Source organism: Onychostoma macrolepis, unplaced genomic scaffold, assembly GCF_012432095.1.
Source record: "Onychostoma macrolepis isolate SWU-2019 unplaced genomic scaffold, ASM1243209v1 Scaffold28, whole genome shotgun sequence".
In the NCBI taxonomy this organism is placed as follows: domain Eukaryota; kingdom Metazoa; phylum Chordata; class Actinopteri; order Cypriniformes; family Cyprinidae; genus Onychostoma; species Onychostoma macrolepis.
The window spans coordinates 1-25,867 of record NW_026704797.1 but is presented as its reverse complement, the minus strand read 5'-3'; the positions used below and the strand labels follow the sequence as shown (position 1 = coordinate 25,867).

Below are 25,867 nucleotides of genomic sequence, written 5' to 3'. Positions count from 1 at the left end.
TAACTCTTGCACTCTGTTTTATTTTTATTCTAACTACTTGTTTTCTTTTAATTTTAAAAATGACCCTATTCACTATTTTTATTTCTTTTTTTTTCTATTCTATCTACTTGCCTAACTGTTACTGCATTAGGCTAACCGAGACGTGTCACAGCACTTACATAGGCTACTATTGCTCTGTTGTTGATTTTGATTGCTTCTATTGTCCTCATTTGTAAGTCGCTTTGGATAAATGCATCTGCTAAATGACTAAATGTAAATGTACTTTTTTAATAATAAAAGAGAGAGGACTCCTTTCACATTTCCTAATTAACGTAAGTATACGTTAAGGATAGACTATATGGGTGAACTTCTGGGGTAAATGAAATTTACATAAAAGTTTTACATTCCCATTGATTCCAAAAGCAAAGGAAAATAAAATACTCTACTTCTGAATTCGCATATTTTTCTCTAAGAGGAAGAAAATGCAGAATAGATGTCAAATTACCATTCACTCCTTCAGTAACTTTAATACAAACTTTTTACATTTTTTATTTAATGCAACTGAAGTAATGCAAAATATGGTCATAGAAATTAGCATTGTTATGATTTATATAACATTATTATTATGATTTATTACTTTAATTGCGGATTTGCCTCATTTTAAAAGTCTGTGAAAATGATCCATATAGAAGATGTGATTCTATTGGTTGTACAATCAAAGCTCGCTGCTGATTGGCTGCAAAATCGACTGCCTGAAGCTGTTGCTGAGGAGAAGTCCCACTATTCTCTTGAGGTGAGTACAGACGGTTGTTGCTAAATATGCTGTTTTATAAAGCCTTGAAATGCCAAATGTAGCTCTTTATTCTTCATTGAAATGTAGGCAATATTATTTTAATATGGGGTATAGTTTATATAATTTTTGTTGATGTTAAAGCTACCTTCATCTCTGTAAAAATAGTAACGTTAATGTGTATAAATATGTCTACAGCTAGCCACCCTTATCTTTGTGTGAAAATATAATCTGATATTGTGTGTGTGTGTTTGTTTGATGGATATTATGTCCTTTGATTTTTGCCGTTTGCATTGTTTAGTTTAAGTTAACGTACATAACCTTCCCGCGTGAGGAATATTAATTTTGGCGCTAATTTTAAACTACAGCATCCACAATGGTACATTAATTTATGTGATGATGTACAAGTTAATAGTATAATTATGGTTGATTAGCCGATTGCTGTGTTGAATTTATGAATGGAATGTCGAATCAAAGGCGTTTAGATCAGGTTTAGATAACATTAGTCAAGAAGAAATGCAGTGAAAGCAAATTTCAGTGCACACTCACTGACAGAATTCTCTCATCATAAACAACAAAGTAAAGATATATAAGAACTTTGTTTTGCAGTGTAGACAGCTTTATTGATTATAAGGTGAGTTTTTTTTCGAAAGCATAATTTACTATTCCAGTCCAGAGAGATTTGCGACAACCTTTGATTTCGCGCCTCGTCACGTGGTTCATGTAGCTCTCAATCCGCGCTGGTGTCTTCGGTTTGAAGCAGCGCTGCACAGGCCGGTCTGTGTTACCGTGAGAGCGATTCAGAAGCACACGGAGCTGTTTGAATGAGTTTAAGTAGGATAGACAGCAACATAGGATATATTTGCAGCATTTCCGGTAAATTTAGTTGCACAATGTGACCCATAACGCATTATTTACTACTTTGACGACATGGCATTTTATTTGGCGGAGTGATGGAGAGAGGAGTGTTTTTCTTGTGTTTAACCCTCAGGTATTCCTTTTAGCCATGTATATCATATTGCTTGGTGATCAGAAGTGACCAAACACATTAAAATGTACTATATTTTAGTTCAGTAATATTTAGAAGATATTTTATGGAACTAAATAATATTTTTCAATAATTATGATCCATTTTTTGACCATTTAATATTTTTTTAATGAATTATTACAACTAAATTAAATTATAGGCAGTATTAATCAAATATTTTTAGGCAGTATCAGATGCAACATTTTTAGAAGTTTAGATATTAGCATACACAACAACTGATTATAAATAAATGCAGGCAAATACTGAATTTAATTCATTTATCCCAAGAAATAAGTTTAAAATAGTGCTAAATAAAGACAACCAGTTGCATTCAACATTTTATATAATATACTATCAAGTGAAGGGATATATACTCTTTTTTTTTATTGAATGGGCAGTCTTTATAGAAATTCGTCATGGTGAAAAGACTGAAAATTGTTTAAAATATGATAACTAGCATCTGGTTATGTTAGTTTAACTATGTATTATCTAACAATAAATATTAACTAAAACACGGTACATAAAATAGCAATACTGGATGGATTCCTGAGAGCTCAACTAATGTGTTAAAATGCCAAACAATCAACTACCAGCATGTGTGCTTTAGAAACACTGAAATGAATGCTTTATTGCAGGTTGTCTCTAATGTGAGATGTTTACAGTTGAAAATTTTTTTTTTTTTTTCAATTTTACAATGAAGGTTAAATTTAAATGAGTTGTGAATGTGATGTTGAGTGTTATGTGTGACACTCTTGTTTCTCTGTTTCAGAATACTGTTTCATGAGCACTCCTTTCTACATTTTGAGGTAAGAGTTTAATTAGAGTCATGGCCACAATTACAAAATACTTCAGTCTCAGATTTGGCTAATCCCACCAGTCACAATAGTGACCGTAAAAAAGGTTTTCATTTATAAAGGTCTAAAAACCTTACTGACTGACAGGCATCTGAGATCGGCTCAATTTGAGAAAGGGAAATGATTTATGTATGATTTATATGTAAATGATTTAACGAGATTAAAAAAAAAAAAAAAACACTGGGTAGATCTTTATCATTATAGGTTGGTTGTGTACATACACTGCCAACACACATTTATGTTCAAGCCACTTGTAAAAGTGCATGTCACATCAGATGACCCCTTTAATAGTTTCGTTAATTTCGTTAATCAAAATCATCTCTAATTAATTTGTTTTATTTAAAAGTATATTTTATTTATTTATATTATTTTCAGAAATATTGTGTAATGTATTTACATCTTTCTACTAAATGAATTCTGGTAAATATTTTTTTCTGGTAAATATTCCTTTAAAATTAATGATTTAACATAGGGCTGCCACTAACAACTATTTTTATTTCGATTAATCTATCGACTAATTTATTAATTAATCGATTAATCGAAACGATTAATTTCCCGCAAAAAAAAATCTACCATTTTACTTCAGAATTTTTTATTAAACTATATTTTATTAAACCAAATGAAATTCAAATTTCTATGAAATCCTTTTTTTAAAGCAAAAGTAAAGTGCAACATAGAGTGTAAGAAGCAAGTGTCCATCTCATAGTCCAAATCACTGAAATCAAAGTTCAGTATTACAGCGTAAGAACGACAACATATCCACGTGTTCTAGTCTACTACTAATAAAATTATCAGCAAAAGGCTATCAGTAGGTGAAACCTAAACAGCACACATTAATATCTGTGTTTAAACTAAACTCATTTAAGCCTTGCCAGTTTAAACATTTAAGAGCTAGCGTGCGCAGTGAGAAGATTTGTGTGACAAATATTAAGCTAAATATAAATAAAGTGCACAAATATTAAGCTTTCTCTGAAGTATTGAGTTTGAATGGACAAACTCACACAAAAATTATGTAAAAATGCCTGTCTTTGTAAGTATCCTATAGCAGACATAGCCGGCTGAACGTACAGTATCAGTGCACTGGATCTGTGCGTTGTCTTAAAGTGACAGCTCTTTCTTAATATTCTTAATATAAACAACAAGGAAATCGCTCCCTGCTCTTGATTGAATAGCTTTTGTAACTTTAATAAAGATTAATCTTTAATTTATACAGTCAAATATGCAATGCTATTTTACATTTGATAACTTTATTCAATCTCTGTACCTAAAAACTAATGTTAGACCGACCTAAAAAAAACCCCTGAAAATCACTGTTTATTTTATTTGTATCTTTACTCTATTGTATTTATTTGTGCTGTTGCTTGTAGTTAGATTATTCTTATTTTCTTTATTTGTATTTGACAGTATAGTTTTTCCCTAAACGCAGCACATACCGAACCGTACCGAAACCGTGACCCTAAAACTGTGATACAAACCAAACTGTGACTATGTTGAACCATTCCACCGCTACTACATATAGATTAAATGTATAATTAAGATTTAACATGCAAAGAAGTTATGCTTGATTGAGTTTAGTAAGTTTTCATTGTGTTGTCATTGTTATTTTTCAGACTGACTGATCAGAGCACAACCTACATTTTTGCTGCAATTTTCACCTTGGTCAGTATTAAACAGTACAATGACATTTTCATCACATTACCATAATTGTAGTTCCTGTGAACTAATGTGTCTGTTTCTGTTTCTGTTTCTTTTTTAGGTTCCTTGTGTTTTGGCTTTTTCTACAGAGAGCAGTTTGTTTGTTCTTAGTACTTTCTGCTTGAAACATCAAAACAACAACACACACACACACACACACACACAAATATACTTAGGCTGTTATTGTAGTTTGTATTTTTCTTTTTCTTTTTTTTAATAGAGCAGTTTATTTTGATTATTTTAATAGACAATTGTTTTATTTATTTATTTTTTTTAAAGATTTTTTTTATTTTGATCTAATTTACAAATCTTAACTAGATCTTTTTCTGGTTCTCCTTGCTCTACATACTTTCTTTTTAACTGTATTTTTCTTCCTGATATTCCTACAGGTTTTATCTTTTCAGGCACAACAGCTGTTACATCAGGAGAACTTTCAAAGTATGTGCCTATTTAAGTGAGAATGTCCTGTTGAATGAATTTGACTAACAAATTAGTGTATTTAAATATGTCTATTAGTTGCATTACTTTTGATGATTTTGCATTTTAAAAAGGAACTTGTGGGTTACTTTTGATGATAAAGTCTCTACTTTTAGAAGTTACTTAGATCACTCAAATAAATTAGTCAGATATATTTGTCAATAATTGTATTTTTTTTGTCTCATGTCTTTTTATCTTTTGATATTTGAAAAGATGCCGCGGAGAGGAAAGAGATCTCAGGCTCAACAAATGCGTCGGCGAAAGGAAGACCTTGATGATGAACATACCAGACTCTCCAAGATTAACGAGGTACTATTGATATCTGTGTCTTGGATAACAACATGCTCCTTTCAGAGCCCCTTAATGTTTGGGACCAGGGCTGTCACGATTTCTTGATTTAATTTAAGTGCTTGTTTTTTTAAATCCTTTCAAAATTCCAGAAATTGCACATTCCATAAACTGCATTATTAAGCCCTTATATGGACAAAGGCATCCTGTTGGGCACGTGTTGCTATTTTAAATTCAAGTTTTATAAGTGTCATAATCATACTAAGACAAATAGAGATTTAGATTTAATTTCAGTTAATCATACACCCCTAGATTAACCTCACATATAAACAAAAATCAATAATGCTCAGATCATGCAAACAAGCAAATCTGTCTCACAAATACAAAACTGTATCACCCACATGCTACTGTGATAAATTTATTCAATCGCACAGACCAATTTTTTTTACCACAAAAAATATCTGCTTAATCGATTAATTGTCAAAATAACTGGCCGATTACTAGATTACCAAAGTAAATATTGGTCACAGCCCTAGATTAGTTAAAACATTTCAAAATGCACCTGCATTGTTTTGCATTTTGTGACTTTCAGTTGAATAAAAGACCATTTTTCCAGTCATATATTTCGCCATTGAGGATTTCTTAAAAATAGTTTTACAATATCATCTCGTCTTTCTCATGTGAACCCATGTGTATCATCTTGTTACTAAAGTGCATCGTCACACCCCTAATAAAACTTAATTTACGAATAACAAAATTGTATTGGGGTGGGCAAAGTAAACTGTATACTGCTTTAATAACAGCAAATGTTGCTTGGCTTATGTAATTCCAATTTGACGTATTCTATGTTACTAATATAATGTTCTGAAAATTTCAAGAAAATATGTGCACTTGTTTTTTTTGGGGGGGAAGAGGGGGGACACACTTGATGTGTACAAATGCCTTTTCTTTAGTTTTCTCCCCCCAATTCTCATTTTAAAAGTGTTTAGCAAAATGCCTTTGTCCCAAACACTATGGAGTGAAATTTAACATAGATTCTATTACACTAACTTTGACCAGCAGCCTGATTACATGACTGATTATTTACAGGTTGAACAGGCAAGCACTAGTGCTGCTGAAGCTCAGTTTTCGGGTAGCATGTATGCAGAAGGTGGTGATAGTGCACCCAGAGTTTTGTCTGTGCAGGCATCTCATTGTCAGAGTGATGTAAGGTATGATGTATTCTCAAGAAATCATCAGTGCACATGTGTAGCGCTAACATTTTTGGCCAACCACAGTGAAGGGATTATGTTCAGGATGTCTGACCTTGATAGGGTTTTAGAGGAGGGGGATGCTTTGTATGTTGGTATTAAAATGCAGCTTATTGCTGAAGGAAGATTTCATCAGGACCTTCTGACTATGGAGGAAGTACCACTGAGTGTTTCAACATTTAACCAAACATACCATGTGCGAAAGTCTGACGTGATGATGGGATATCTAAGAGCCAGAGGGACCCCAGCAGGGAAGGGTGGTGGATTCCTCTTCCTGAAAGACTGCAGTGTCTCTCAACCGAAGTCAGTCATGCACTGCTCATGGTTTCTCCAGAGTGTATTGCTGTGTTCAGAGACAGGTCTGGAAGGTATGGATTCTTTGATTCGCACTCAAGGACTGCCGATGGTTTGCCTCATCCTACTGGTGGTGGAACTGCTGTCATTTTAACTTTTACCCAACTAAGTGACATGATTGACAGAATTCTCCAGCTTCTCTGGGAACGTTCTGATGAGGCCAGCTATGAATTCATGCCTGTGTCATTTGAAACAGAGCAACAGTCTGGCCAACTGCCGTCACAGTCAGTTTGTGAACAGGTATCGCAAGTTATCTCAGCTCCACCAGAACTAGGAACAAATGTTGCAGCTAAAGTAAATCTTGTTGGCTCAGGAGCTAAAAACCAGGAAATGATAGATAAAAGAGATAAGCAAAGGAGAAGAAAGGAAATGCATAAAACAATTGACTCCCCAAAACAACGTGGAGGACCTAAGGACCCAACTGCATCTCATGTCGTGAGAAAGCATAAAAAAAGGGATTATGAGAGAAATAGGTATGTCAGCTCTTTGCAATTCCAGACAAATAAAAAAGAGGTTGTTAACAAAAAGTACAATCAGGATCCTCACTTCAGAAACAAAAAGAAAGACTACATGGCTAGACGGTACAAAATAGATAAAGTTGTTCAGACAAAGAAGAAAAAGTACATGGTAAGGAGGTACAGCACAGATCCTTTCTTCCAGAAGAAAATGAAAGAGTACATGGTTAGGAGGTACAACACAGATGCTCTTGTCCAGTCAAAGAAGAAAGAGTACATGGTTAGGAGGTACAACACAGATGCTCTTGTCCAGTCAAAGAAGAAAGAGTACATGGTTAGAAGGTACAACACAGATGCTCTTGTCCAGTCAAAGAAGAAAGAGTACATGGTTAGAAGGTACAACACAGATGCTCTTGTCCAGTCAAAGAAGAAAGAGTACATGGTTAGGAGGTACAACACAGATGCTCTTGTCCGGTCAAAGAAGAAAGAGTACATGGTAAGGAGGTACAGCACCGATACTCTATTCCAGAGGAGAATGAAAGAGTACATGGTTAGGAGGTACAGCACCGATACTCTATTCCAGAGGAGAATGAAAGAGTACATGGTTAGGAGATAAAGCACCGATACTCTATTCCAGAGGAGAATGAAAGAGTACATGGTCAAGAGATATGCAGGTGACCCAGAGTTCAGAGCACATCACATATTGCGATGTACCCTGCGAAAGACACAGAAATGTGTCGGTGATGCTGCATATCATGTTCTTCATCGTTTGCAATGCGCACTGAGGATCAAAAAGAAGTATAAACCATACATCCGTTCCAGCCAGGAAACACCCCAGCCTTTGCTTAGCAAAGTGATGGAAAGCGCCATACATGCATTCCGGTGTAAGATACAGAAAGGCCCTACACATGTCTGCACAGTCTGTCACAGAGCCCTGTTTCCTGATCAAGTCAGGGTCTGTAATAGAACACGTTATGACAAAAACGTTCATGTTGCAGCATCTTGCTTAACCGGGAAATATGTTCATGCTTGCGATAGTGCCTGCTCAGATTCTTGTGTAGTTCCGGAGGAGAGAAGACAGGAGTGGATTTGCCACACTTGCGACAGCCATCTGAAGAGAGGACACATGCCTTCAATTGCATCGGCAAACAAGCTTGAATTGCAACCCATTCCTACGGAATTGGTTGAATTGAATGTGCTTGAACGTCAACTTATTGCCAAAATTGTACCGTTTGCAAAAATAGTTGCATTGCCCAAAGGACAGCAAAAAGCAGTGCATGGTGCTATTGTGTGTGTGCCATCTGAGGTGGAACAGACTGTCAACTGTCTTCCAAGACCTAGAAGTGCGTCCCAGCTACTGCAGGTGAAGCTAAAGAGACACGTTAAGTTTAAAGGATATCAGCACTTCCATACTGTGAATATGCATAATGTGCTTGCAGCTTTATCAAAGCTGAAAGCAATGCATTCAGAGTACAGGGATATCTCCATAAGAGAAAGTGCAATGTTTGAAAGTCACCTAGATGAGGAAGGTGATGACACAGAGAAGCAACAAGAAGTTGATGTTGCTGAGCAGGCTGGGCAGGATGAGCAACAGGTTAGTGTTGAGGAACAGGATGACCTTAGACCTGGTCTCACATTAGACACATGCATGCAGCCACCTGACATTGGACAGGAGATCTTGTCGTACGGTGAGGGAATATTTAGCATCGCACCCGCACAAGGACAAAAGCCTGTTGGATTTTTCAAGATCCCAAAGCTGGAAGCCATGGCGTTCCCTGTTCAGTTCCCCACTGGACAGAATACAATTGATGAGGCAAGACAAATATCATTATCTCCTAGTATGTACTTCAAGGCAAGATTGTTCAGCGTGGACACGCGCTTTGCGAGAGATCAGAGTTACCTATTCTTTGCGCAGTTTGTGACAGAAACGCAACTGGCTAGAAACAGCATGTCTATCCAGTTGCGAAAAGGCAAACCTATAACAAGAGATGGCCGAAAAATTTCCAACAAATTGCTTCAAGATAACCGAGAGATTGAAAGATTGGTACATGACAGAGACGCCACACGATTCATGCAACCACTGAGAGGTTCTCCAGCTTATTGGGAGAAAACGTTGAGAGATCTCCAGGCTATGATTAGACAGTTAGGAACCCCTACTTTTTTTTGCACATTCAGTGCAGCCGAAATGCGATGGCCTGAAGTAATAACAGCAATCAAGGCCCAGCAAGGTGAACAGGTTGACTTTTCAGAGCTTGACTGGATGACAAAATGTGAAATCCTTCGAAGCAACCCTGTCACTGTCATGCGAATGTTTGAGAAATGAGTGGATGCACTAATGACACATCTGCTTTTGTCGCCTGCCCAACCCATTGGTAAAGTTGAGGATTACTTTTATAGAGTTGAGTTTCAGGCTAGAGGAAGCCCACATATTCATCTACTTGTTTGGGTAAAGGATGCACCCGAGTTTGAAAAGGATTTTGATAAGGTTGTGTGCGACTTTATTGACCGCTACATAACATGCCAGTTGCCTGATTCTACGGCTGATCCTGAGCTTCATCAAATTGTCACAGAGGTCCAGCTTCACAGCAGGAATCACTCCAAGTCATGTAAGAAAGGAAATGTATTATGTAGATTTGGGTTCCCTAAACTACCAATGTCTAACACCACGATCACTCGTCCACGACCACAGCGTCTTGAAGAAGAGGATGACTCGGGCACTTCTTCATCAGCAAGCTGCATGTTTGCATCTAAAACCAAGATGACTCATCCAGGACCACAGCATCCTGAAGTAGAGGATAACAAAGCGCAAAACCAACGAGACAGAATGAAGTCGAAACGGGAGGCTGTTCAAAAAGCAATGAGCGATGCCAGGATAAAACTCAAGCCAGTGTGGGATTTGTTGAATGATCCTCAAGCCTCCTTTGATAGCTTGTCAGAGCTACTGGCAAAGTGTAATTTAACCATGGATGACTACAATAGCTACGTTGAGGCATTGTCCACTTCCAACGTGATTTTGCTGAAGCGTGACCCAAAGGAGTCTTGGGTGAATGGATACAATCCAGATTTGTTAAGGGCATGGAACGCTAATATGGACATTCAGTACGTTCTTGACCCTTTTAGCTGCATCATGTATATGCTGTCATATATTTCCAAGCCAGAGCATGAAATGAGCAGTTTACTGAAGAACGTAATCAAGGGTGTGCGTCAAAGAGATGTTAATGAGGAAGATGAAATGAAGCACATAATGCAGGCCTACTCAAAGCACAGGCAAGTAAGCGCTCAGGAGTCTGTGGCACGAACATGCAGCTTACCGATGAAAAAGTGTTCACGAAGCGTTGTGTTTATACCGACGGACGATGATGCACTGAAGATGAGTCTTCCCCTCAGTGTCCTACACAACAAAGATCCCGATTCAGAGGATGTCTGGATGTCAGGGATAATAGATAAATACAGGGCAAGGCCTCAAACACGGGAGTTTGAAAAGATGTGTCTGGCAGATTTTGCTTGAATACCGTGTGTATGGTCAGCAAACGGAGGGTAAGAATGTTCACCGCTGCTCAACGGTATGGGATTTTTTCAGAAAAGAACTGTTGGTAAGGCTGCAGTTATTAGATATGCACGGTTTTCGGAGGAAAAACAACCTGAAAAGTTTTACGGTAGATTACTGAAGCTTTATATGCCACATCGTTTCAATGCACAGCTAAAACCTCATACATTTCCAACCTATGAGCAGTTTTACAAAAGTGCATCTGTGGAACTTCCTACCCACCCTGGTCTCCTGATGCCTGTTCGTGCTGTAGTGAAAGCACACCAGCAGAAGTTTGAGAAACACAGCGATGAAGTGGATAAGGCACTTGATCAGCTGCAACAGCAAGGGCCACCTGAGAACGCTTGGACAGCTTTTGCACCTGAAATTGAAGTGGATCGTTTGGAGTGTATTGCAGAAGGAGAAGACATCAATCCAGATGATGAGAATGTACAAGATGATGTACCAGAATATCAGATTCTTGAACATGGAGATGGAGTCGTGCCACAAAGAGAGGCACCGCAGTTGAGTATTGAATTTGCTAGGAAGTTGTTTAGAAGTCTAAATGAGACTCAGGCAGCCATATTCTACACTGTCTGCCAGTGGTGCCAGAAGCGTGTGTGGGGTCAAAATCCAGAACCGTTTTTACTGTATCAGGTGGTGCTGGTTGTGGAAAATCGACGTCATCAAGTGCATATACATGGAAGCAACCAAGATTCTGCGACAGCTGCCTCGACTCCGGGAGGAAGGGATCTCTCTGTGCCTACAGTGCTCTTAAGTGCATTTACTGGAACGGCAGCATTCAATATTTCCGGTAAAACACTGCATTCCATTTTAAAACTTCCAAGGAATCTGAAGCCACCATATCAAGGACTTGGAAATGCCCTAGATGAACTACGAGCTAGATTACGTGATGTGGAGATTCTTATCATTGATGAAGTGTCGATGATTTCCAAGGATCTTTTTGCCTACATAAACTGGAGATTTCAGCAGATCAAAGGCAGCAAGAAACCTTCGGGGAATCTCGGTCCTCGCTGTGGGCGACTTTCACCAACTGCCACCGCTTGGTAAAGCCAAACCACTCTGCGTGTATGAAGATGATGTTTTGGACTTCTGGAAGGACCATTTCCAAATGATCACCCTCACAGAGATCATGCGTCAGAAAGAAGACCTTGCTTTTGCCCAACTTCTGAACCGACTACGAGTGAAGCAGAAGACCGAAGCTCTCAGGGAAGAAGATAGAGGTTTGTTACTGCAGGCTGTGAAGAAGCCCGAAGACTGCCCTTGTGATGCACTGCACATATTTGCCACCAATAAAGAAGTTCACAGGCACAATGCTGACACAGTACATGCTCTTCACACTGACATCATTACCATTGATGCCGAAGACTACAGGAAAGACCCAAGAACAGGAGCGATGAAGAGACGAAACAAGCCTATCATCGGAAAAAAGGATGACTTGCTTGATACCATACAGGTTGCAGTGGGAGTACGTATTATGGTGACTAGGAATCTGGATGTCGAAGATGGAATCGTTAATGGATGCTTTGGGAAGATTTCAAACATTGTCATTAAAACAAGAGATGGAATCGACACTGTACAGATGCTAGGACTTCAGCTTGACAGTCCAAATGCAGGACAGAAATACCGCAAAAGGGTGCAAGGTGATGAAGATAACTTGGTTTATATTGAGAGATCCGAAGAAAATCTAAGGAAAGGAGCAGTTCGTCGACAATTCCCCATCAAGTTAGCTTACGCCTGCACAGCTCACAAGGTTCAAGGCATGACAATGCAGTCTGCCGTAGTGTCACTGAAGAAGATTTTCGAACCAGGAATGGCCTACGTTGCCCTCAGCAGAACAACCTCACTTCGTGGATTGCACATTACCGACTTCGATGAAAAAAAGATTTATGCGGATCCTAAACTCACAGCCTCATTGCAGAATATGAAAAGAGCAACATTTGAAGAAATCATGCCACTTCTGCAGAGAAAGAAGGAAACCAACTCCAACCAGGACGAAACACTTAAAATCATTCACCACAACACGGAAGGACTGGCATCTCACATTGAGGATATCAGATGTCATCATGAGCTACAACTAGCAGATATTCTTTGCGTAATGGAAACTCACCTGTCAGGCTCATGTATTTCACAACATCTCCAACTGAAAGGATACAAGATGATTGCAAAGAATAGACACGTCTCCTACTCAACCTATGCAGAAATTGCGAAGAAAGATGGTGGAGGAGTTGCAATATTTTGCAAAGAAGACATTCAAGTTCAACCCCGACAGTACATACACAATGTCACAGACCTGGAGTTCGTCATCATCAAAATTGACACCCCAACGAATGCAACGATTGCTACTGTGTACAGGCCACCACACTACAGCCTTGAGAAATTCTTGCCAAATTTAAGGAGCCTACTTGATTATCTGGACATGATGAAGAAGAATCCTGTTATCATCTGTGGAGACTTTAATGAAGACCTCCTTTCTCCTGGAAGAAAGGCTATACTGGAGTTGTTTCAATCCAAAGGATACACACAACTGATCACGACAGCGACTACTGACAAGCACACGCTTCTGGACCACATTTACATCTCTCGTCCGGATGTCTGCCTCCAATCAGGTGTTTTACAGGCTTATCATAGTTACCATAATCCTGTGTACTGTATTTTGAAGAAATGAGATTTTATGGTTGACAGGTAGTGTTGTGTGTTTTGGTGTTATGCCATACGGAACCGGGGGCACTGAGCATGCATTAACGGTGCCAGTGGGGCTCGAACAGCCTTAGCCACCGGGTTGGCTCGTATGGTTGTGTTGTGGTGGTATCCCATACGGAACCGGGGGCACTGAGCATGCATTAACGGTGCCAGTTGGGCTCGAACAGCCTTAGCCACCGGGTTGGCTCGTATGGTTGTGTTGTGGTGGTATCCCATACGGAACCGGGGGCACTGAGCATGCATTAACGGTGCCAGTTGGGCTCGAACAGCCTTAGCCACCGGGTTGGCTCGTATGGTCATGTTGTGGTGATATATATGGTTGTGTTGAGGTTTTATGCCACTGAGCTACAAGAAAAGAAGAGCAGAAGCCACAGCAGCAGGAAGGACGAATATAGGAGTAGACTGGCAGCTTCAGGGAGGTCACCGGCAGCAGCACCAGCGATAGACAGGATACAGTGAGGATTAGTGTAGCAGCTCCAGGGAGGCAGTAAGTAACAGCACTAACATGAAGAAAGCAAGGTAAAGGGAGAGGTAGTAAGAGAATATAAGTTTTAACATGAATTTTTTTGACAATCTGTATTAAATGTATTATATGCAGTTCACTGTAATTCATTAATATCTGCCCTTCTGTAATGTTGCAGGAAGAGTTTGGAGACAATAGCAGTCCTGTATGGATGTGACTCTGCAATATATCGTCCAAAGCTAAGTGTTTAAACATTGAGCTTCAATCACTGTACTACTGCACATCATAACCACATTTGTAGAAAAATGTTAATCCTAATCTAATTTTGGTTTTGATGTTTTTCAGCAATTGTGCAGTTGAAGACAGAATGCCTGAGAAGATCAAGTGTGCTACAACACTGATGATGACAATCTGACTACCAGCATCTGTGGTAAGCATGAGATTAGAATTGGTTTTGAAGTTTGTAAGGTAATTGCTTTGTGACCTTTGTGTAAAGTTTAGTTATGAATTTGCTTTTATTTTATTAGTTCATTAGTATTTGCATATGCAGTGATCCCATTATTCATTTAATATTTACAGGATGGGACAAACTGTATAGCACTGAAGACCAAAGCAAGGACAATGCTGAAGACAGAAGAATCAGAGAAATAAGCATACTAAAGCAGGTAAAGTTTATAAATATTCCTGTAAGATTGAGTGTTTCAGTCTGTATGCACTGTCATCAAGTGTAAATGGTTCTCAGAAGAAAAATCTCTTGCAAGACATGAATCAGACCTGTCTTTCAAACTTTGTTCTCCATAAGTCTTGTGGAGTCGATTCAAATAAATTCACTAACAGTGTCACATCTGTTTTGCCACAGGATATCCAGCCTGTACGACGAATCAGATCCAGTGGCTAGATGGCGGGAGATGCTTCCTTCATCTAATAATTGGATGACTAATTAATCTTAATATGTTTATAAATTGTTTGACCATATTACATAATTGGTTTAATTTCTAAATATATTAATATTTCACATATTAAGTAAGTAAAATGAATGTGTTCTTGAAATGTGTGCGTCGTGCCAGAGGAGGATGGGTCCCCCCTGCTGAGTCTGGTTCCTCTCAAGGTTTTTTACCTCCTAACTTTATGGAGTTTTTTCCTTGCCATCGTCGCCATTGGCTTGCTCACTGGGGTGTTGTGCCAAATCCGTCTCTCTCTCGGGTCCTTTCCAACCAGGGTTTTCAAACGGACGTTTTAATCAAATAAAAATTTATTAAATAACCAGGGCTGCACAATTAATTAAAAACTAAATTAAATCATGTTATGGCTTAGTGACAATCAAAAACTTATATATCGTATCTAAAAATATAATATAATATTTATCTAAAAATCTATATCTATATTTATATGCATGATCATGTATATTATAGTAAATATATCTTTATTTATGTATAATTATCTATATATATATTCTGATGTATTTGCAGGGTGAAGTTTGTCCATTTTATAATCTGGTGTTTTCAGTGTCAAACTACAAACAACTAATTAAATACTGAGGGTTTGAAAAATTAAATTATTTGAAAATTAAGAATTTATAACAAATAATATTAGTATTGTGGGAAAAAAAACCATTTTATTTTACAGTACAGTTGTCTTATTGCAACAGTAATGTTTCTGTTGTATTTTTTTTATAATTTTAATAGCGGTAATACAATAAATATTGTATGTTTTTTTAATGACATTACAAAAAATAATATTTACTGTTAGCCAATTAAAAGCTATCTAGAAGGATCTAGCAGCGTGGCTGGGATCGGGATTGGTGGGGCGAGATTTGGCATAACAGGTGCTTTTCTTAAACTTTTTAATAAACATTTTAGGTGAATTGGCAAATCCAGCATGTTTGTCTTTATTGAATGGTATAGTCACAGATGGTACAATAAGATGGTAAAACCTACTTTTAAATAATGTATGTATACTAATGCTGCAAATCAGATATGTCTATTTACTATTTATCTAACTCAAGACCACAGTGTGTCTGCATATCCAATAAGCAAACTTTGTTTAACTTCTAAACCTGCTAAGATCCCACTCTTACTTGATCTGATGAGTATCATTAGAAAGACGTAAAATACCAGCCTCAATATTTGACCACTGTTATTGATAAAAATTGGTTGCAGCGACAGTAATTTCTTCATATGTGTCAAGAGAGCAAAATCAACAGATAATGCACATTTATCTAACCATATATTATATTAGATTAGATTAGATTAGATTAGATTCAACTTTATTGTCATTACACAAGTACAGGTACAGGGCAACGAAATGCAGTTTAGGTCTAACCAGAAGTGCAATAGTAGCAAGTGCAGTATATACAATGGTTGAATAAGTGCAGGACAAGGATATGTACTGAGTATATGTATAAATATATATAGAAAGATGGTTATTAATATAAACAGAATTTACAGGTGAATATGTATAGTGAATAAATATACAGATGGCTATTACTATAGGCAGAATTTACAGGTGATATGTACTATCAATATAATATATATACAGATGACTGTTACTATAAACAAGGTGTAAAAGTGCAGTGGAAGTGATTGCGTATTACAATTAGACATACGGTGCAAAATATTAATGTAAGCATTGATAATGTAACAACAGTCGGCAGTGCAAATGAGCATAATCCAATTTAGGTATGGTAGTGCAAGATACAAAAGTAAACAGTTGTTACTGTGATAAAAATTTACATTCAGTAGTGCAAATAAGGCAGATGTGAGGTAGGAGAGAAGAGTTAATAATATATGAGGAAGTGGATCAACGGGGGGTAGAGTTCAGTAAAGAGACAGCTCTGGGGAAGAAACTGTTCTTTAGTCTGCTGGTCCTGGTCCGGAGGCACCTGAAACGCCTGCCGGAGGGCAGGAGAGAAAACAGTCTGTGGGCTGGGTGAGAGGAGTCCTTAAGGATGCTGCGAGCTCGATGCAGACAGCGTTTCCTCTGGATGTGTTCGATGGCAGGTAGTGGAGTCCCTGTGATGCGCTGGGCAGTTTTCACCACCCGTTGCAGTGCCTTGCGCTCCGCAACAGAGCAGCTCCCATACCATACTGTGACACAGTTGGTCAGGATGCTTTCTATTGCGCAGCGATAGAAGTTCACCAGGATAGCTGAGGAGAGCTGATTCTTCCTCAGTGTCCTCAGAAAGAAGAGGCGCTGGTGAGCCTTCTTGACCAGGCTGGAGGTGTTGGTTTTCCACAACATGTCCGCCGAGATGTGGATCCCCAGGAACTTGAAACTGGAGACACGCTCAACAGCCATTCCATTGATGTGGATGGTGTCGTGTGTGCCTCTTGACTCCTTCCTGAAGTCCACGATGAGCTCCTTCGTTTTGGTGGTGTTGAGGAGCAGGTTATTTTCAGTGCACCATGTGGCCAGGTGCTGGATCTCCTCCCTATAGGCAGTCTCATCGTTGTTACTGATGAGGCCAATCACCGTGGTGTCGTCTGCAAACTTGACGATGGAATTAGATCCATACACAGGCTTGCAGTCGGAGGTGAAGAGGGAGTAGAGAAACGGGCTTAGCACACAGCCCTGTGGTACACCAGTGTTAAGTGTGATGGATGTGGAGCAGGTGAATCCTGATCGAACATTCTGGGGTCTGTTGGTCAGGAAGTCCAAAATCCAGTTACACATTGAGGTATTGATGCCCAGGTCTCCAAGTTTGGCTATTAACTTGGTTGGGATGACAGTGTTGAATGCTGAGCTGAAGTCAACAAACAGCATACGTGCATAAGTGTTCTTATTGTCCAGGTGAGTGAGCACAGAGTGCAGTGCCATGGAAACTGCGTCCTCTGTGCTCCTATTGCTACGGTAGGCAAACTGGTGTGAGTCCAATGTGGATGGTAGAGAGTCTTTAGGTGTTCCAGGACCAGCCGCTCAAAGCACTTCATGACGATGGGTGTGAGTGCTACAGGGCGGTAGTCATTAGGGCACCTCGGACTAGAGTGTTTTGGCACTGGCACAATGGAAGTGCATTTAAAGCATGTTGGTACGGCTGCTTGGGCAAGAGACAGGTTGAAAATGTCTGTAAAACCCCAGCGAGCTGCTCCGCACATGCCCTGAGAACACGACCAGGGATGTTGTCTGGTCCAGCAGCCTTGTGCGCTGATCCGGCTCAGTGCCTTGCAGACATCTGTGGAGGAGAGTATGATTGGTGGGTGGTCAGCTGAGGGATTGAGCTTGGTGGCAGTTTCTCTGTTGTCTCTTTCAAAGCGAGCATAAAAGTAATTTAGCTCGTTCAGGAAGTTGACATCAGTGGCTGCGGGGTGGAGTGGGTGGGTTTGTAGTCACTGATGGCCTGAATGCCCTGCCACATGCGTCGAGGGTCAGAGTTGGAAAAGTGTCCTCTATCTTTAGCTTGTAGCAGTGCTTGGCCTTTTGATGCCCCTCTTCAGGTTTGCTCTGGATGTGCTGTAGGCTTGTGCATCTCCTGATCTGAAGGCAGTGTTGCGTGACTTCAACAGGAGTCGCACTTCCTTGTTCATCCAGGGCTTCTGATTTGGATATGTGGTGATCTGTTTCTGGGTTGTAACACTGTCAATGGTGATATTGATATGATCCAATACAGAGGAGGTGTAAGAGTCAATGTCTGTGTGAGCGCCACTGGTGGCTTGAGAAGCAAACATACTCCAGTCTGTGTGTAGAAACCTTTCCTGGAGTGTGGAATCTGCCCCCGCAGGCCACACCTTGATGGTCTTCACTGATGGCTTCACACGGTTGATGAGGGGTGCATATTTGGGGTGAGGAACAAAGAAAGGTGATCTGACTGTCCCAGGTGGGGAGGGGTGTCGCAACGTAGCTCCAGCCATGTTTGTGTAAACATGGTCTAAGGTTTTGTTTCCTCTGGTGTGACAGGAAACATGCTGGTGAAACTTGGGTAGCACTGACTTTAAGTTTGAGTGATTAAAGTCACCTGCAACAATAAAAGCCGCTTCCGGGTGATCAGTCTGTTGTTTACTGATGGCTGCGTGAAGTTCTTTCATAGCAAGCTTGGCATCAGCATCCGGGGGAATATAGGCTGCAGTTATAATGGTGGAAGTGAACTCCGCGGTAGATAAAACGGTCTACATTTAACCATGAGAAACTCAAGGTTAGCTGAACAATGACTCCCAACAATAGCAGAGTTTGTGCACCAAGCTTTGTTAATGTAAATGCACAATCCACCACCTCTGGTCTTACCGGAGCCATCTAATGTTCTATCCGCCCGAGTGTGTGGCGCCCCGCTAGCTCAATAGCGGTGTCCGTATTCCGCTGTTTAACCAGGTTTCCGTGAAGATTAGGACGTTACAGTTCAAAAGTTTCTTGCTGTGTGTGATGCTGAGTCGAATCTCCTCCATTTTGTTCACTAGCGACCGTACATTGGCAAGGAAAATGCTGGGTAAAGAGAGCCGGTGTGGTGTTAGCCTTAGCTAGCTCTTAGTCCTCCGCGCTTCCCCGCCTTTGTTTACGATCTCGACGCCGCCTGCGAGCACTTCCGCCCGGCCGGGTAGGGTGCATAGCCTCGGTGTCCTAGCGATCTCAGGAAGGAGTCAAGATTGTCCATAAAAGTGTCGGAAATTCGCAAACCGATATCCAAAAGCTCACAACGGGTGTACGATGTAAAGGCACAACTGTTCTGCACGAACAGGCCCGAGATGAGTAAGAAAAATACCGCAAAATTGCAAAATCTGGAGAGACCCAGAGCCTCGCGATGTACTCGCGCCGCCATCTTGGGTAAAAAAAGGTTCATATGCACCTGACAGAGAAAAAAGGACGAACACATTTTGTAGATATACATAGTTTACTTATAGCACTTGTAAGGTTTTTAAAAAATTATAATAATTTCCCTTGTCTGACAAATGAACCCCATCCCACTTGAACAGTTCAATTCTCTTCTGTGTTATTTGTTTATCAATGAACAGTCCACCAGTGTCAGTCGTGTATTTTGCCATGGCAATGTTGATGAACTTTCTGGCTTTGTTCATCTTCCGGCCTTCTTCCACACACACCTCTCAGTGATGCCAGAGAAAATCACCGTGGCATTGGTAAGTTTCTGGAGTGCGGAAAGGTCCTGCTTCATAGAGCTCAGAAGATCCACTGCAGGTTAGGTGACCTCAGTCCACTTCACAAAGCTGTGGCCGGCAATCAATACTACTTTCTCTAAAATATTTTGTGTTAAAATTATTTATTTATGATAAATGAAAATCAGTAATGAAGCAAAAATGTATGAGTATGTTACTGTCTGGTAAAGCTACAGAACGTTGCTAAGCAACAAAAAAAATGCAGTATATATGAAATTTTTGGTTTCGATAAAAACAATATTTTCATGCAAAATTAATGCAGCATGTGTTAAATAAATAGCCATTTCACCTGGCTTTTGATAGCGCACGAGATCTCGCGATATTATTTCATTTTGGAACGCACATAAATTTTAACGCGCTTTGTGTTGCACTGCTGTGTCTTCATCTCACAAATCTGGGGAAAAAGTGTGTGTGTGTGTGTGTGTGTGTGCCAGTGCCCCTATTGGGCGCGGCCATATTGCGCTTATTTGGGAGTCTGCACAGTAGTGAGAGAAGTGGCGCCGCGTCATGCCCTATGGTCCCGCCCACACCAGCAGAGACGATCGCAAGCACATACCCGTTTTTTAACTGCTCCAATTTTTGTCTGCCGTGCAAGAGGCTTGTTCAAATAAGGTAAATACAACTACTGACCCCATAGGTGTACTTAAAAAAAAACACATTTTAATTGTAAAATACTAGTAACTTAATTTGTCATGTCATTACAATTAAACAACTATTACAATTTGTTGGACAGCTAAATCACTGTCTTGACTCAAGCAGTCAGTTTTAGCTAGGATAGGATCCTAAAATTTATGGTTAATACATACATATGTTAGTTATTAATGCAACACGCCTCTGCTTTTGTCATATGTAAGGGACAATCAACGGCTAGCTGTGCATTAAACGATTTGAATGCACGACGTGGAGACGAAGAACCGCCTCCTGGTTGCCTCCGCGAAGTGCATTCAAATAGTTGCACAGCTAGCCTTGATTATCCCTTTTATGCCATGGTCATTTGCCAGCATTCACATATTAAACATGTTAATAATATTTGCGCTGCAATATTTGACCGGAACGATAAAAATGACGGTTATTTTCGTCTGTATTACTATTCAACTGTAACTGTATGTTACTATGGTTACCAATGTTCATAGGAAGCGCATTAATATAGACCGTGATTAAACTGACCTGGAACTACCTGTGCGGTTCAACGAATTTAATCAACACCTGCCAGCCAATCAGAGTCCAGTATTCAGACAGAACATGGCATAAAGAAGCAATAGCCTATATTTGAATGAGTTGGTAGTCATTGTTTAATTTTTGTTATTCTCATTTCAGACATAAAAATGACATCAAAAAATTTAACATCCTCCTCATCCACAGAGGACAAGAGTAAGTAAAAAAAAAAAATCAATTCTTATATTTTTATTTCACCATAAGATTTTTAATTTGAAATTGATCTAAACAAACCGAAGTTTAAATTCAGTTACATTCATTATACCAGGGGTACTCAATAAGCTATAATTACAAAATGTAATTATAATGACAGATTCTTTTTTATCTGAGATATGTATCTATTACATGCACATCCATTCAGAAACTATTGTTCAGAAAAGAACAACCTCTTATTTGTCCTTCTCTGTGATGTGTTTTATGCTAAACTTGCAGTCTTACCTTAACAAGACCTTTGATTTCAGGGACGTTTCAGAATTTGATGTTGATTATGTCTGTTCCAAATTGTCACATTTGAAGAAAATGACATTGATAAAATATGGAAAATAAATATTCATTAAATGTTACATTTAATCAGAACAAGTTTTTTTTTTTGAAAGGTGATGTTGCTTTCTTTTGCTTTACAATCAACAGAACCCAAAATATACATTATTGGGGACAGCTACATTCGCCGTGGGGAAAAACACGCAAGGGAGACCATCGGGACCAACCTTGGTCTGGATGCCCATGTCCGGTGGTTTGGCTGGGGTGGCATGGTTTGGAGAAACCTCCTATCCTTTTTTCATCAGTGCCTTGAGGAAGAGCTGTGCCAGATGTCCTGTTGATCCACTGTGGCGGAAATGATATTGGAAATATCAAAAGTTTGAAGCTCGTTACAGGGATCAAGCAGGACTTGCAAGACCTCCATTGGCAGTACCCTCAGATGAAAATCATCTTTTCTGCCATCACCCAGCGACGCCAGTGGAGGTCTGACCACCCAAAGAAAATGGACAAAGCACGACGCTTTGTTAACGGTGTTCTGGATTCCTTTGTTTTGTCTCTCGGTGGAATGATTGTACATCATCCTCAGATAAAACATAGAGATCCTGGATATTTTTTGCATGATGGAGTTCATTTCACCCCTTTGGGAAATGATATTTTTTTAAACAACATTGCCTGGTGTCTGAAAGTCCAACTCCAGTAGGGTGATGCTGGATTTGGATTTCCCACCAAAGGTTTGTCCAGGATTTTTATACTTTATGTGATGTTTAATGTGCGCTTTTGTTAATGTAAAAAGGAAATCCATCACACTGTTCTGTCAGAGCTCTTCCTCTTCCTCCTCCTTCCTCTTTTATCTTCTTAACCCTTTGCTTTACCTCAGCCATTCCACCTGACAGACGTCCTAAATTTTTCCCCACGGTGAATGTAGTCTGTAGTTTGTTTCTGGTTCTGCTTATTTTTGTATGAATAAATATATATTTTAACTTTTATGCAAGCTTCTTTATTTTTTTAATAATTCCAAGGAAATTTTATTGACCATAATTCAACCACTCAACCACATTAAATGATGTTTTATTGTTTTTTTGTCAAAGAATATACTGGATCAGGACGTCACAGAAACTTGGGCCTATCAAGCAGCCAATAAGTGCTGACATAAGAACTTCAAAGCTATGCCCTCTCTTCAATCGCGCAGAACACTGTAGTATCTGCCCAGCGCCGGGTTTTGCCACTGCAAGCACCACTCACATTTTCTTCAGGAAATGTACATTCTAGTATTATTATTACTATTCGCCCGGACAAAACTTCGGCGCGCTACTCCTCCCGCACCGTCTGTTGTAGACCCATGAATGAGGTGTCAAATCGACCGGTGTATTGAGGAGAGGTGTGCTATATCTTTTATAAGTGATCGGGCGTACGATGATCGTACAGCATGCGTAAAATGTGGGAAAATAAAAATCCCATAGACTTAACATTGGCATAAAATTTGTGAGATCGTATCTTTGGATCAGGAAGTCACAGAGGCTTGAGGGTGGGTTCATTTGACTTGGTCTATCAAGCAGCCAATAAGTAGTGACATAACAACTTCATAATTACACCCTAGCAACCACTTACAGCAACCTAGCAACAACATAACAACATTACCAAAGCCATATCTCAGCACCAGAAGACTATAGAAACATGGGGGTTGGGTTCTTTTAATTATGACTGCTAAATAGTCTTTAAATATAGACCCATAGGCTGCATAGCCATACCCTAGCAACCATTTACAATACCCTAGCAACCTTACAAACAAATGAATAAGCCATATCTCAGCACCAGAACACTATAGAAATACGGTGTTGGGTTATTTTAATTATGACTGCTAAATAGTCTTTAAATATAACCCCATAGGCTGCATTTCCATACCCTAGCAACCATTTACAGTACCCTAGCAACCTTACAAAAACATGAATGAACCATATCTCAGCACCAGAACATCATACAGAGATGGGGTGGGCTTCTTGTTGTTAGGTGACAAAACAGTCTGCCAATATCACCATGTTAACTGTGTGACCACACCCTAGCAACCATTTAGAGCACCCTATCAACCATATAGCAGCATACAGTAACCATATCTGGACTACACAACATCACATGGACATCATGAATGGCTACAGTGCCGAGTTTTGCCACTGCAAGCACCACTCACATTTTCTTCAGGAAATGTACATTCTAGTTAGTGGTGCTTGCCAAAGGCAAGGCATCACTATTGTTCTCTTGCATACTTATTAGTGGTGCTTGCCAAAGGCAAGGCATCACTATTATTCTCTTGCATACTTATTAAGTTGGCTTGAGAAAGCCAACTTACTGATATTGTACTTAAACTTCTTATTATTATTCTTTTTCTGAGACTAAAATTTCTGACTGCTACTCCTCCTAGAGCTTTAACTCTACAAACTCCAAACTCAGCCCAAGTCTTGAGACTGATCTGACTTAGCATGCTATATCTTTTCTAACTAATCCGACTTACGGTTTTCATAAAAATAAAGATTAAAAATCATAAAAAATCCCATAGACTTACATTGGCTCATCTGAACATTCCGTCAAACTCCAACTGTCAAAATTTAAATCTAAACACACTGAAGCCCATTAGACTCAATCAGACTTCCCTTCTATGTACTATTTCTAACCCATTTAAACTCATCTATCTATCTATCTATCTATCTATCTATCTAAAGGATATTCACTCTCCATTCATTCTTTATCTAACACACACACACACACACACACACACACACACACAAACACACGCACACAAGAAATAGACAGAAAATGTGAAGCTTTAATATATACACTGCATTTATTCGCATTTGCATTAGCATTATTTCTTAAAAGTCAAAAGACCTGTTTTTCCTGTTTACACCTGTGTCCTTTGAAATCTATCGATCATCTATCAAGATCTAGCTATCCAAAATTGAAAGAGTAATTGTAAAACATTTATACATTTTTAATCATACAAATAATATAGCATTTTTGTTTGTTTGTTTACTTCTCATCTATACATTAATGCTGTGTTTTGGGAGATATGAAGTACTTTTGTACCTGTTTACCACAAAATCCTCAACTACACCATTAGCTTGCATGTGAAATATTACATTTTATGAATAAATCTCTTAAATGATGATCTAAATTTAATTTAAACTGTTTCTGGATATTGATCTAGGTGTTAGGTGTACAATACTGCCATCTGGTGGTTAGAGAAAACTTGTAGAAATCAGTTTTGAAAGAATAGTGTAATGACCATATATATCCAGCAGAGGCCCATAGAGAGCCATTCATTTTTCTGGAAGTGGTCAGCTGCTCCTCTCACAACTTTTCTGATATATATTTGTAATTATATATTTAAACATTATAAAATACATTAAAACTGTATAAGTGCTTTCGCTTTTGCAATAATGCCACATAAATTTGCAGAAATGCCACACAAGTTGTCACTAAAACTTGATTGCAGGTACATATTTATTTCAATCTAAAAAGTAAAATAATTTTTTTTTTACATGTAAATAAAATTGAAACGAAAAAAAAAAAAAAAAAAACAACTGCAATAAGCAGATATGAATGGCGGTATGTGTGTAAGAGAGTGTGTGTGCGTGACGTGAGTGGTATGCTCGTTCCACATTGCATTTGTGCTCTAGTATCATGCTTTAATTTTGTTGTGTGGACATTTTCAGATTTATGCAGAATTTATTGATTTTATTTGCCAATTTCTATAAAATGCTCTTGTTGCAGTCACACGTGTGTGTTTTGTATGTGTGCATCTTTTCTACATTGCATTTGTGATCTAGTACCAGGCTTTCATTTCTGTGTGAAAATTTTCAGACCTATGCTGGATTTATTATTATTTTTGACAAATTAAAAAAAATATATATAGATTTTTCGTATTTCCCATTCATTATCAAAGACCATATTAGTAAAAAAAAAAAAAAAATACATACCTTCAGAACAACGAATCAAGCCCTTTTTTCTTTTTATGTGAATACAGATAGAAAATGTTGAAAAGTCACAAAATCTTATTCCACTGAGATGAAACATTTTTAACTAAAGAAAGTTGATTGGGGTCATACTGACCCCAATACTATTTCTAATCCATTCAAACTCATCTATCTAATGTTTCTTATCTATCTATCTATCTATCTATCTATCTATCTATCTATCA

General features: G+C 38.8%; 1 protein-coding gene across 5 annotated transcripts; it reads left to right on the top strand.

Moving 5' to 3' along the window:
• Positions 1-748: 748 nt before the first annotated feature.
• LOC131535470 (ATP-dependent DNA helicase PIF7-like) lies at positions 749-15,060 on the top strand. 5 transcript variants are annotated; one of them, XM_058768226.1, is made up of 10 exons: positions 833-1,645; positions 2,566-2,602; positions 4,261-4,309; positions 4,407-4,440; positions 4,735-4,783; positions 5,036-5,131; positions 6,200-6,321; positions 14,061-14,312; positions 14,462-14,547; positions 14,742-15,060. In XM_058768226.1, exons 1-7 carry the CDS (start codon positions 1,594-1,596, stop codon positions 6,318-6,320), a joined length of 438 nt encoding a protein of 145 aa, XP_058624209.1. In that variant the 5' UTR covers positions 833-1,593; the 3' UTR covers position 6,321; positions 14,061-14,312; positions 14,462-14,547; positions 14,742-15,060. The 5 variants fall into 5 exon arrangements, 3 of the variants coding, with proteins under 3 accessions (XP_058624209.1, XP_058624210.1, XP_058624208.1); XR_009269627.1 differs by lacking the exon at positions 833-1,645 and adding an exon at positions 749-772 and having other exon boundaries at positions 4,407-4,783; XM_058768227.1 differs by lacking the exon at positions 6,200-6,321 and having other exon boundaries at positions 880-1,645.
• Positions 15,061-25,867: the final 10,807 nt, after the last annotated feature.